At 30.4% G+C, this 15,199-nt stretch overlaps 1 protein-coding gene across 2 annotated transcripts; it reads left to right on the plus strand.

Annotated features, from left to right (window-relative positions):
• The first annotated feature begins 621 nt into the window (after nt 1-621).
• Nucleotides 622-10,430, plus strand: LOC115957736 (protein trichome birefringence-like 43). Of its 2 annotated transcripts, XM_031076051.1 has the most exons (6): nt 655-971; nt 3,588-3,759; nt 4,385-4,560; nt 4,678-4,836; nt 5,218-5,495; nt 10,254-10,430. In XM_031076051.1, exons 1-6 carry the CDS (start codon nt 700-702, stop codon nt 10,280-10,282), a joined length of 1,086 nt encoding a protein of 361 aa, XP_030931911.1. In that variant the 5' UTR covers nt 655-699; the 3' UTR covers nt 10,283-10,430. The 2 variants fall into 2 exon arrangements, with proteins under 2 accessions (XP_030931912.1, XP_030931911.1); XM_031076052.1 differs by lacking the exon at nt 10,254-10,430 and having other exon boundaries at nt 622-971; nt 5,218-5,728.
• The last annotated feature ends 4,769 nt before the right edge of the window (nt 10,431-15,199 follow it).

Below are 15,199 nucleotides of genomic sequence, written 5' to 3' on the forward strand. Positions count from 1 at the left end.
ACCGCTATTACGTAACGAATGATGTTACATCATCATATGTCTTATGCGAAATAAGGAGCTTTCGTGGTTGTCACTACAGACCTTCTTTGTTGTAGTGACCGACAAGTTGGTTGACAGATTTTCTCCTCCAAAACCCAAGTTGGACCTGACCGTGAAAACCACCAAGTCTGGCGATGTCCAAGCGAAATCTGGCAACACTCCAACAGAGATCTACCAAATCCGGTGAGATTTCTTAAAGTTACACCATATGTAACTTATATATATATATATATATATATATACACACACATATATATGCACCTATAAGTTATTAATATGAAATTTAATAATTATGGTAATTGTTTATAAATATTTATGATAGTTGTGTTTATATATTAAATAGTAAAAATAAAATTTGATAATTATGATAGTTATTAATGAGTATTTATTATGACTTTGTTTTTATATGAAACTATTAAATATATAATTAAGATAATTATTAGTGGGTATTTATTTCAATTGTTTTTGTTTATGGAAATACCTCTTCTTTATTTAAAATAAAATTTGTAATCTTCTGAATAATTATTACAACCAAGCACGCATGGCCACCTAATATATTATACAATCCATACACATTGTTTTTATTCAAAATCATATAAATTGTGAGTTTCACTGACAAACCCTCAACAACAAAAAAACAAAAAGTTCTCTCTCTCTCTCATGGTCATGGGAGCTTTTTCTATATCTGTTGCATTGCTGCTACTTTCTCTTTTTCACCGAGTACACAGTAAGCTTTCTTACAAGGTGGAACAAGCTGTAGAGAGTGGCTGTGACCTTTACCAAGGGAATTGGGTTTTCGATAAATCATACCCTCTTTACGATAATTCAAGTTGTCCATTCATTAAGAAGGAATTCAATTGCCAAAATAATGGTCGTCCAGACACAGATTATCTCAAATATAGATGGCAACCCACTGGCTGCAACTTACCAAGGTACATTCATACCCTTTTCCAGATATCTTTTTATTTTGGCTTTTTTAAAATTTTGCATGCTTTATACCAAATCCAATTTACTTTTACAAGAGTGATTTCCAAATTCCATCATTAAATTACTAGAGAGAGAGAGAGAGATTGTCTAGCCTTTATTTTCTTTTTCTTTTTTAACTATTAATAACTTATATATACACACTTTGGTGGTGCTTGAACTTAAGACCTAAATATATACAACGGGTTGGAACTCATAATCTTACTTTGCACTTTACGCTTATTAGAAAAACAATGTGATTTGAGTCATAACTTATTCGCTTCAACCTTAAAGATTTAATACTAAAAGTTTGAGCAGTGTTACCATTTTAGTAAGTGCATGCATTGGAGGCTCTGGCTATGGATTGCACATTGATTATATATCTTGACGTAGAATTTAAGATTTGTTGATTGATTCGTGATGAAAACAAAGTCTAACCAATGAATTGTCCTCCCTCTCCCCAACCCCCTTCTGTTGTAACAAACCCACTCCATGTGTGTGTAGTGTACCCACTCTATGTGTGGGTGAGGGAGAGAGAGAGTCTTTTGGTTTTTGTCTTATTGTTTATTTTAGGAAATATTTTACTCATATAATTATATTACATTAAAAATAATATTTTTTGAATTTGAGAGAGGGCTGAGTTATATTTTATTATTTTATTATGTGTATATGGAAATATCCTTAAAAATGTTTTTGTTTTTATAATTTATTTTTTGAATTTATTAAAATTGTTTTTTTGGAAATATATTAACTATAGAAATTATTACACCTACTAAAAAAATGGATTCAGATCTTCAAAATTTCTTAAAGTATTCTACCAAATAGATTTTCTTAAATCTTAACCATTTTTAAATGATTTAATGGTCTAAATTTTTCCTTGTTAGCATTCCACTAACAATAATTTTAATTGTTTTGTTTGCAATATTATTTTATTATTTTAAAAATATTGTTAATAAAATGCTGACATAGTAGAATCTTAACTTTTAAATCATTAAAGTATGGTTATGATTTAATGAAATCTATTGATAGAGTATCCTATAAAATCTAAAGGGTCTAAATCCAAAAAAAAATAGTTATTTATAAGGAATGGATATTCCCTGTAATAAAAACATAACCATTAATATAAATTCTCGGCAATGCAAATAGATCATAAAATTAATATTTTCTGAAAATGATAAATTAGCTTCAAATAGAGCTAAAAATTATATTAATGGAAAATTAGCTTCAACAACTTTATTTTAATGGAAAATTAATTTAGATATTCCTCTTAGGTATGGATTATTAGTATAGCACGTTATTACAGCAATTAATTACGATGTTATTGTCAGGATTGTTTTCATTGCATCAAACATTTTTTCTTGTAGTATACCATGCATATATAGTAACAATTACATCAAAAACAATATATTTTTAACTCCTTGCAATTAGATAAAATAAGGATTTGTTTTTGGTTTATTGGTGTTTTATACATATTTTTGAGACAAATTGGTCTAAAGTCTAAACTATATATTTGATAGTGTAAAAAAAGGGAGTACAACAAAGTAATTTAATCTTTTTGCATTAGAGAATGTAAAGGAATAGAATGGAACAAAATATAATGAAGTATTTTGCTAGTAAATATTTTTTTTAAATGTTAATAATGTTGTAAAATTTAAACTACTTATTTATTAATAAATGTTTAAAATTTTAAGAATTCTATGATAGAGTTAACCTAAGAATTCTTGTAGATCTCAATCTCTACCTTAAAAAAAATTATAGAGAATCTCTTAAATAAATATACTTTCTTTAAAATATCGACTGTTGTGGAAGAAGAAAAAATGATTAATGAAATTTTCTCATTCATGGATATACACTTATAATTTAAATTTTTAGTAAAATAGCTAGAATAATAACGTAATGAATTTTTTTATTGTATATTTACTCCAATTGCATTACTTCCCTTCAACTAAATTAGTGGTGATGAACATCCAAATAAGATAGAGGACAATTTTTCTCATTTCCTTTCCATTTTGTTAGACATATTATGACCTAAGTCCAGCTAACAATTTAGTAACCCAAAGTTAATTTGTTTGTTCTACAATATATGAACCTTCAATTACTTAATGCCACTTGGGCCATAATATGTCTCACGTTCTATAGGGATTATTGAACTAGTCTTTTTCCTTCCTTGTCTTCTAAAACTGTGTTAGTTAATACTAAGATAGAGAAGCAACATAACAAGAAGTATGAATTTCAAAAAGTTTAAGACCACACACTTGCATGCATATTTTGACACAACTTAGACATACAATAAGCAATGATTGATTTTTTTTTTTTTAGTGAGTTCTAGTAGTTGACCCATGGGTAAGTAATGTAATGCAATTACGTATTGACAAAATATGCAAGTTATGTCTAAATATATGGGTAAGTGTGTCTATAAAATAAATTTCTTCTGGAGTCCAACAAAGTTGGATTCTCACAAGTATCAATAAATTTCTTCATATGGAGACAATTTTGTTGTTAAGTGGCTGTCGACCTTCTTTTGTCCACAAATATATATATAATCCCAACATCTTAATGGCAGCCCGCTTAATTTGTTCATGTAGATTCAATGGTAGAGAATTTTTGTCAAGACTTAGAGGGAAAAGCATAATGTTTGTGGGGGACTCGTTGAGTGAAAACCAATGGCAATCACTCACTTGCATGCTTCATTCAGCTGTACCAACAGCTAATTACACCGTGACCAAGACTGGGAACATCTTCACATTCACATTCCCGGTAAGGTTAATATGAGTTCCTCGAATTATTCTTAGATTCACTACGTTCTTTTATTGAGGCATATGTCATGACTAGTTAATTACGACTTGAACAAGTTAATTGATCTTAGATTTATAATATTTATATATATGAGTTTGAGTGATGTTAACTTGCTGTAAATTTAACTAATGTTTGTTTAATTGTACGTACGTTCTCTTATTTATTGTAGAGAAGGGATGAATGAGATTTTTTTTTTTTCATTTTAACTGGTAGAGTCTCTTGAGAAAGCACACGGGCTTTTCTTTTTTTTATTTTTGCAATTATAGTTTAAAAATATACCGAAGGGTTTATTCATATATCATGAAACTGGATGTTTTGCTTTGCTTAACAAGCCCCACCCCCACCCCCCCCAAAAAAAATAAATAAATAAAAGTAATAAAAGAAAATGTTAGATTGAAAAGGCTGATTTTCAATATATTATTCCATTTACAAATGTGGAAACATTTAAATTTGAAGATAGCTTTGAACTTAATCTAACCTCTTCACAAAATTAATATCCGTAAGAAAACTCTAAATTCTATATGATTCCAATTTTTTTAGAAGTTGGATGCTAAAATTCCTCTATAACACATTCCACAATTCTCAGGACTACAATGTTACAGTGTTGTTAGACTGGAATGCATTCCTTGTTGACATTATGGGTACAAGTGAGGGGCGTGCTCTTAAACTAGACTCAATCGAAGGTGCAAAAGTATGGAATGGAATCGACGTATTGATCTTCAATTCCTGGCATTGGTGGACTCACACGGGAAGAAAACAACCGTATGTAGAACCCTTGTTGGTTTAATTTGGTTTATAATGGTCGTGCTTGAATTCTATGTTGAAGTTAATGGCTCTTCTATTCTATTCTTGAATAATTAGTTTTGGAATATGATGCAGATGGGACTTTATTCAAGTAGGGAATAAGACGTACAAAGACATGGATCGCTTGGTTGCATATGAGAAAGCGTTGAATACATGGGCTAAATGGATAGATTCCAATGTCGAACCTAAAAAAACCAAGGTCTTCTACCAAGGTGTTTCCCCTGATCATGCAAAGTAAGTACCCTTACTTGCGAGATACATCACACTCATGAGATGTGGTCACATCATGAACGTGATGCTACATGTATCCGAAACATTAAATTCTTTTTCCTTACTTGTATGTTGTTTTGTTCCTCTTACTTCTAACTAGCTTTGTTTTTGGCCACTGATAAATTTTAATTTCTACTCTGAAAGTTCAATGATTTGGAGTAAAGAGAAAAGACAATTTATAACCATCCTTTCTTTTTTTTTAGAATCACATTATAATCATCCTAAATGTAGAGAGTCACTCTCAATCAATTAGTAAGGAATTTTTAGTTATTGTACATTATCCTCAAAGCATAGAAAAAGAATTGCCTCTTTTCTTACATTTATCTGTATGTTTTGTTGAATCAGTGCAAGTATGTGGGGGCAACCCAGTGCAAAGGAATGCGCAGGTCAAACAGAACCATTGCATGGCCCAAAATATCCAGGAGGTCCACATCCAGCAGAGCTGGTGGTAGAGAAAGTGCTAAGCACCATGTCAAAGCCAGTGTACTTGCTCAATGTTACAACCCTATCGCAACTTAGAGTAGATGGGCATCCATCAGTTTACGGATCTGGTGGACACAGCTCCCAGGATTGCAGCCATTGGTGCCTAGCTGGGGTACCTGATACTTGGAATGAATTCTTGTATGCAACTCTCATTCAGAATCAGAGCTAGAATAGTCTCTGTTACTTTCCCCTCCCAAATAAAACTCTCTAAATTGAATCAATGTGATCTGTTTTATTGAATGAGAAAAAAATTGACTTTAATCACACGTGACTACGGCATGCATTAATTAAGTGTAGCGACGTCGTTCCAGACTCAACTCGCTTGTCCTTAGAAGCTAACGACGTCGTCTTTAGAAAGTTGGGATGTTTAGTGTAAAACTAAAACGACAACGCTTTTGTTTTGTATCATCGTGTTCCTATTGCCCACAACAATTATCACTTACTATGCACTTGTTGGTATTTAAAACATTCTTTAGAAGAAAAAAAAAAAAAATTCAATTCAACATAGGGAAAAAAAAAAATCGGTAAAAGTTTACATGATGACCATTGACCATGTAAGAATTAACTATGGACTCAATCCTGGTTAGGAGAAAATAAGGAGCTAAAGGCCAAACCGATTAAACAAATGCAATTCCAATTATATATAAAGCATATTTTGCTCTAAAAATATTGAGTTTTAGGTTCAAAAATCATCATAGGAAGGTGAGGTGTCATAACTCATAAGAGTATATGACTAGTAACTATTGTGGAGTATTTGAACTGTTATATATCCTTTCTAATAAATATATTGGCAAGTCCTTTTAGAATATAAGCCCAAAAAGTCTATGGGTATCTCAAATTATTTCAAACTCACTTTTCATGTGAGGGTCCGATGATCAAAGTCACCAAATTCTTCTCATATTATCTATTTAGTATTTATAAAACTTCAATATTTATTTTTTAGTGGACAATAAACACTTTTTTTTTTATAGTCGACAAGAAACACAAAGAATACAATTTAGATCACTTCGAGGCCATCTCCTATTTAGAGCATCTTTTGTAAGTAGAGCATTCTAAGCAATTTTTCATTAAAGAAAATTGATTTAGGCAAAAGTATATCAAGCATATAAAATAAAGTAGCACAAAGAAGCAAACCACAAAATAACACGTACTCGATTTATTATCGAAAAAGGAAAACCCAAGAATTGGGTGGGAAAACCTCTCCACACCACCTATACCGAGACATTTAGTCATTGAGTTATAATTAGTCACATAAAATTAAAGGAAGCAAAGTAAAACCAAATTAATTACTACACTTCCGTTTTTATATTATTTTATAATACGGTATAATTTATAATTTGTTTTCTAAAATTTGTGAAACATAATTTGTTTTCCCTAAAAATTAAAAAGTTTCTAAAAATATTTGTTGACAGTGGAAGATGCTAAACTGAAGAAAATAACATATATGCTTTTCTCTACCTAGCATAGTCATTCATGGTCCAGGGGGACACGTCAAGCCCCTCTCATACGAAACTGCATATATGCATGAATGAGGGAGACCCAATTGTGGTCCTCTCACACGGCCTTGCTGACTTCCTCACCTTTGTGCAGGAGGAAGACTTGAGTGGTCCAAATTAATTACTTCAATTCCTAGCCTAGGAGACCCATTTTAGCCCTCTCACACGGTACAGTGACCTGGTGTCTTTGACGCAATCGTTTGGGCAAAAGGACCACAATTGAGGAGGGTATGACCGTATGAGCTTCTTCCTTTTTAAGAAACAACTCAGATAGTTTCTTCTAAATGCCCCCCCGTACATAGACTGCCCTTTCAGCCTAAAACCCCCGATAACTAAATGTTACCTTTTTAATTTCATAAAATAATTATACCCTTGTTTATGTAAAAATGCAGTAGAATATGTTGATTAATGTTTTATATATATATATATATATCCTTTCAGCCTAAAACCCCCGATAACTAAATGTTACCTTTTTAATTTCATTAAATAATTATACCCTTGTTTATGTAAAAATGCAGTAGAATATGTTGATTAATGTATATATATATCCTTTCAGCTAAAAGATAACTAAATGTTACCTTTTTAATTTCATTAAATAATTATACCCTTGTTTATGTAAAAATGCAGTATATGTTGATTATATATATATATATATATATATATATATAAGCAGAGACTTCATGCGTGAATGTATGAAGTTTCTGTCATGTGGCGCTCTAATTTTGCATTTAGTATTTTTTACCTTTTTTTATTAAGTTTTTTTTTTTTTTAATTATTGTTATCCTAAAAATCACATTAACTTATTTTTACTGTAATCTCATTATTCTCTCATTAATTGCCTAAACTTACACTCTTCCTTTCTCTCTTTCATCTTCATGTCTTTTAGCATACCCATCATTTTAGTATTAAAAACAAAAGCAAAAATAATAATAATTAAGTACTAATATAATTAACCAGATAAGGCCCTGAAGAGAGATACGAGACACGAAAATGTTGTGGATTATTAATTGAAATTTACTATTTCATTATTACCAAAATAAAATACCTGAGATTCACAAAGCATTTGTAAGAGAAAGAAAGAGGAGAATATGAGGGGCTGCCATCATTGTCATGCTGGCCTTCCACCACCATCAAGTTTTTTTTTTTTTTGCATCTTATGATGAACTCATTACTAACAAAGTTTTATAATAATCATGCTATAATATATGTACAACATTCTCCAAAATCTTCTTATATAAAACATTAAAATATTATCCATGTATTGCATGAGCAACTTACTAGTGTTTTCCTAAAAAATGTAAACGGATTGGTTTCATGTAAAGTCTTTTCAAAAGGACGAAAATGATCTTCTTCATCTAAAATGGATACATTTCATGATTTACATCTATCTACTTGTTAAATTTAGAAACAAATTTAAATCTTTACCTTGAAATTGGCTTGGCATTGATTCTTTTTGTTAAATGATGGGGGATAAGCTTCATCATCGAGAGGCAAACAGCTAGCCCGAATCACCAGCTAAGGCCTCTAAATGATTGCTTAGTGATAAAGGAGGTAGGGGTGCAGTTCTTTCTTGAATGATATTTTTCTTACAGTAGTTAAAAATAATTTATATATATATATATATATATATATAGACATATGAGTTGGGTTCAAGTTATACCTGGTATAACTTTAAGTAATATTACATCACTTAATATTTTTTAATTGGATGCGAATTTTGACAAATCCACCGTTAGATTACATTATCTTCGTATATTTTCCATGCTTGCAAAATTTAAAGTTGATCAAAGATTAATCGTTATGTCATCAATCAATTGTTTAACTTCAAATTTTTGTAGATTAAAATAATGCATAAAAGATATATCGAATAATAAATAACATCCAATTGGCATGAGTGTTAAGAACATATAGAACAAGTCATTTAATGTTGGGATTTTCAAAATATGAATTTTATAACAAGTTATTAGATGGTGGAACATTGTTTAGAGTTACACCAGGTGTAACTTGAACTCAATCCTATGTATATATAAGGCTTACCAATAAAATCAACCTTTACCAATAAAATTAACCTTTAAAATCACAATTTCGAACTTCAAAATATGATATAAAGTCACAATTTCAGTTATTTCAGGTTGTGTATGTGTGCGAGCGCACATTGTGCAATAAACATTGTCCAATCAATTAACATTCATTTACGATGTGTTTGGTTTGGGTGAAAAGTAAGGGAATAGAAAATAAAACAAAGAAAATGGTAGGAGTACTGGATGTTTGATTGAAGAAAGAAAATATGAAATTTTGGTAAGGCCCAAGAGTTTTCTCCCCATACCCACCAAAATACAATCCCCCCAAATTGAGGAGAAACTAGGAGAGAAAAGGGGAATAAAAACTTAGGACATAAAATGTCCTCCTAACAACGTTTCTTTGATTATTTTGTTCTTTCCATTTTCGTCTAGTTGTTTTGCTATGCTTCGTTGTTTCTTTTTTCTTTTTGTTCATCCTTTCTTGATTTTGTCCTTTTCTTCCATTACTTCTTATTCTTTTTTCTCATCTGTTTTAGGGAGAAGGTATCCTGTGAGATGGGCGTATGCGCCAGACTCACCCAAGATTTTTTCTTGTTTTGGGTTATTGTGTTCATCTCTTTTTTCTTTTTCTTTTTTTTTTTCTTTTTTTTTTGATTTAATAAAGTGATCATTCATACACATTTTTTTAAGTAAAAATATATATTTTTTATCTAATAGGGACATGATAGTAAATTTATACAAACTATATTTTCTATTCTCTCATTTTTCTTCTTAATTAACCAATTTTTTTTTTTTCATTCCTCAACTTTTCCGCCTCTCCAACCAAACATAAATAAGAAAAACTAAAATCTCTCATGTTCTCTCACTTTTCTATCCACTTACCATTTTCTATCACTGTACTTTTCCATCTCCTCAACTAAATAAAACCTTAAATTATTGCAATATGGACACCATGATATCCAATCAAGAGAGTACTACTCTCTGGAAAAAAAACTTTACTTTTATGAAGATACTAAAACAAGTGTAAAACGTGTTATCTTGCATACGTTTTTTCCTTTTAGGGTTACGAGAGTTTTTTATTTTAAGTGAATTGCTGGAGCGAGAATGACCTCTCGTAAGATTATACTTGAATTTTTTTTTTTTTTAAAAGAAAAAAACTCTTTCTTGACGCTATAAAATTATATTTAATGATCATAATTCAACATAATAGAATTTGGGTGGCTAAAGTTAATTTAATGGTTTATGACTTCTGAAAGAAAAAACCACAACATATATAATTAGGATTATACTTGAATTTTTTTGTGAAGATAAAAACTCTTCCTTGACGCTGCGAAAGTATATTTGGAGCCCGTTTGTGATGTGCTTATTTGCTTCAACTTATATGCAACTCTCATTCAGAATCAGAGCTAGAATAGTCTCTGTTACTTTCCCCTCCCAAATAAAACTCTCTAAATTGAATCAATGTGATCTGTTTTATTGAATGAGAAAAAAATTGACTTTAATCACACGTGACTACGGCATGCATTAATTAAGTGTAGCGACGTCGTTCCAGACTCAACTCGCTTGTCCTTAGAAGCTAACGACGTGAAGTTGGGATGTTTAGTGTAAAACTAAAACGACAACGCTTTGGTTTTGTATCATCGTGTTCCTCTTGCCCGCAACAATTATCAATTATTATGCACTTGTTGGTATTAAAAACATTCTTTAGAAGAAAAAAAAAAAAGAATTCAATTCAAAATAGGGAAAAAAAAAATCGGTAAAAGTTTACATGATGACCATGTAAGAATTAACTATGGACTCAATCCTGGTTAGGAGAAAATAAGGAGCTAAAGGCCAAACCGATTAAACAAAAGCAATTCCAATTATATTTAAAGCATATTTTGCTCTAAAAATATTGAGTTTTAGGTTCAAAAATCATCATAGGAAGGTGAGCTGTCATAACTCATTAGAGTATATGACTAGTAACTATTGTGGAGTATTTGAATTGTTATATATTCTCTAATAAATATATTGGCAAGTCCTTTTAGAATATAAGCCCAATAGGTCTATGCCGTCTCTCAAATTATTTCAAACTCACTTTTTATGTTGGGGTCCAAGGATCAAAGCCACCAAGTATTATCTATTTAGTATTTATAAGACTTCAATATTTATTTCTGAGTGGACAATAAACACCCTTTTTTTAGTCGACAAGAAACACAAAAAATACAATTTAGCTCACTTCCATCTCCTATTTAGAGCATCTTTTGTAAGTAGAGCATCCTAAGCAATTTTTCATTAAAGAAAATTGATTTAGGCAAAAGTATATCAAGCATATAAAATAAAGTAGTACAAGGAAACAAACCACAAGATAACACGTACTAGATTTGTTATTGAAAAAAGAAAACCCAAGAATTGGATGGGAAAACCTCTCCACACCACCTACACCGAGACTTTTAGTCATTGAGTTATAATTAGTCACAAGAAATTAAATGAAGCAAAGTAATAAAACCAAAATAATTACTACACTTCTATTTTTATATTATTTTATAATATGGTATAATTTATAATTTCTTTTTCTAAAATTTGTGAAAGATAATTTGTTTTCCCTAAAAATTAAAAAGTTTCTAAAAATATTTGTTGACAGTGGAAGATGCTAAACTGAAGAAAATAACATATATGCTTCTCTCTACCTAGCATAGTCATTCATGGTCCAAGGGGACAAGTCGAGCCCCTCTCACACGAAACTGCATATATGCATGAATGAGGGAGACCCAATTGCGGTCCTCTCACACGGCCTTGCTGACTTCCTCACCTTTGTGCAAGAGGAAGACTTGAGTGGTCCAAATTAATTACTTCAATTCCTAGCCTGGGAGACCCGTTTTAGCCCTCTCACACGGTACACTGACCTGGTGTCTTTGACGCAATCGTTTGGGCAAAAGGAACACAATTGAGGTGGGTATGACCGTATGAGCTTCTTCCTTTTTAAGAAACAACTCAGATTGTTTCTTCTAAATGCCCTGTACATAGACTGCCCTTTCAGCCTAAAATCCCTGATAAGTGTAAATGTTACCTTTTTAATTTCATAAAATAATTATACCCTTGTTTATGTAAAAATGCAGTAGAATATGTTGATTAATGTTTTATATAAATAAAAGCAGAGACTTCATGCATGAATGTATGAAGTTTCTGTCATATGGCACTTTAATTTTGTATTTAGCATTTTTTACCTTTTTTTATTAAGGTTTTTTTTTTATTATTTTTTTTTTTTATTGTTATCCTAAGAATCACATTAACTTAGTTTTACTATAATCTCATTATTCTCTCATTAATTGCTTGAACTTACACTCTACCTTTCTCTCTTTCATCTTCATGCCTTTTAGCATACCCATCATTTTAGTATTAAAAACAAAAGAAAAAATAATAATAATTAAGGACTAATATAACTAACCAGATAAGGCCCTAAGGAGAGATACGAGACATGAAAATGTTGTGGGTTATTAATTGAAATTTACTATTTCATTATTACCAAAATAAAATACTTGAGATTCACAAAGCATTTGTAAGAGAGAGAAAGAGAGGAATTTGAGGGGCCGCCACCATTGTCATGCTGGCCTCCCACCAACATCAAGCTGCCAAAACCCTTATGGGCTTTTTTTTTTTTTTTTTTTTTTTTTTTTTTTTTTTTTTTGGCATCTTACTATGAACTCATTACTAACAAAGTTTTATAATAATTATGCTATAACATATGTACAACATTCTCCAAAATCATCTTACATAAAACATTAAAATATTATCCATGTATCGCACGCGCAACTTACTAGTGTTTTCCTAAAAAATGTAAATGGATTGGTTTCATGTAAAGTCTTTTCAAAAGGACGAAAATGATCTTCTTCATCTAAAATGGATACATTTCATGATTAACATCTATCTACTTGTTAAATTTAGAAACAGATTTAAATCTTTACCTTGAAATTGGCTTGGCATTGATTCTTTTTGTTAAACGATGGGGGATAAGCTTCATCGTCGAGAGGGAGACAGCTAGCCCGAATCACTAGCTAAGGCCTCTAAATGATCACTTGGTGATAAAGCAAGAAGGGGTGCAGTTCTTTCTTGAATGATATTTTTCTTACAGTAGTTAAAAATAATTTATATATATATAGACATATGAGTTGAGTTAAAAAGTTACACCTGGTATAACTTTAAGTAATGTTACACCACTTAATATTTTCTAATTGGATGTGAATTTTGACAAATTCACCATTAGATTACATTATCTTCGTATATTTTACATGCTTGCAATATTTCAAAGTGATCAAAGATTAATCATCATGTCATCAATCAATTGTTTAACTTCAAATTTCTGTAGATTAAAATAATGCATAAAAAATATATCGAACAATAAATAACATCCGATTGACATGAAAATTGACATGAGTGTTAAGAACATATGGAACATGTTATTTAATGTTGGGATTTTCAAAATATGAATTTTATAACGAGTTATTAGATGATGGAACATTTTTTAGAGTTACACCAGGTGTAACTTGAACCCAATCATATGTATATATAAGGCCTACCAATAAAATTAACCTTTAAAATCACAATTTCAAACCTCAAAATATGATATAAAGTCACGATTTCAATTATTTCAGGTTGTGTGTGTGTGCGCGCTCACATTGTGCAAGAAACACTATCCAATTAGTTAACATTCATTTACGATGTGTTTGGTTTGGGTGAAAAGTAAAGGAATAGAAAAAAAAAAAAAAAAAATTGTAGGAAGGGTTGTTTGGTTGAAGAAAGAAAATATGAAATTTTGGTAAGGCCCAAGAGTTTTCTTCCCATACCCACCAAAATACAATCTCCCCAAATAGAGGAGAAACTAGGAGAGAAAAGGGGAATAAAAACTTTGGACATAAAATGTCCTCCTAACAACGTTTCTTTGATTATTTTGTTCTTTCCATTTTCGTTTAGTTGTTTTGCTATGCTTCGTTGTTTCTTTTTTCTTTTTGTTCATCCTTTCTTAATTTTGCCCTTTTCTTCCATTACTTCTTATTCTTTTTACTCATCTGTTTTGGGGAGAAGGTATCCTATGAGACAGGCGCATGCGCCGGTCTCACCCAAGATTTTTTCCTGTTTTGGGTTATTGTGTTCATCTCTTTTTTTTAATAAAGTGATCCTTCATACACATTTTTTTAGTAAAAATATTGTGTTATTTTTTTTTTATCTAATAGGGACATGATAATAAATTTCTACAAACTACATTTTCTATCCTCTTACTTTTCTTCTTAATTAACCAAACAATTTTTTTTTTTTCATTCCTCCACTTTTCTACCTCTCCAACCAAACACAAATAAGAAAAACTAAAATCTCTCATGTCCTTTCACTTTTCTATCCACTCACCATTTTCTATCATCGTACTTTTCCATCTCCTCAACTATACGAAACCTTAAATTATTGCAATATGGACACCATGATATCCAATCAAGAGAGAGTACTACTCTCTGGAACAATTTTTTTTTTTTTTTTTAACTTTGTTCTTATGAAGATACTAAAACAAGTGTAAAACGTGTTATCTTGCATACGTTTTTTCCTTTTAGGGTTACGAGAGTTTTTTATTTGAAGTGAATTGCTGGAGCGCGAGAATGACCTCTCATAAGATTATACTTGATTTTTTTTTTTTTTTTTTTTTTAAGAAAAGAACTCTTTCTTGACGCTATAAAATTATATTTAATGATCATAATTTGACATAATAGAATTTGTGGTTTTTTCTTTCAGATCTGAAAGAAAAAACCACAACATATATAATTAGGATTATACTTTAATTTTTTTGTGAAGATAAAAACTCTTCCTTGATGCTATGAAAGTATATTTAGAGTCCGTTTGGGATGTGCTTATTTGCTTCAACTTATTTAAGTTTTTATAGCTTCTTTTTTTGCTATTTACAAGTGTGTAACCCTGTGTATATGCACAGATACATTTACAAACAATCATAATTATACATTTTATATATATATATATATATATATATAATATTTGAAATCTAGTTGGATCTAGACTCTTCAGTTTTTGCCCCAATAATTCACTTACCACAAAAATTAACAAATTAGATGGGACACATGATGCAAAATTGAATTCCAATTAAAATTCAATCTAAAATCTAATTGAATTTAGACCTTTTGATTTTTGCACATAATAATTCACTTGACATAAAAATTTAAAAATTAAATGACACATGACACAAAATTAGACTCCAATTTAGAATTTAATTAAATTTTCTCTCTACTTTAGCTATTAATATATATATATATATATGACTTATAAATTTTTGAATTTTTTTAGTTATATGAT

Source organism: Quercus lobata, chromosome 8, assembly GCF_001633185.2.
Source record: "Quercus lobata isolate SW786 chromosome 8, ValleyOak3.0 Primary Assembly, whole genome shotgun sequence".
Taxonomy (NCBI): Eukaryota; Viridiplantae; Streptophyta; class Magnoliopsida; order Fagales; family Fagaceae; genus Quercus; species Quercus lobata.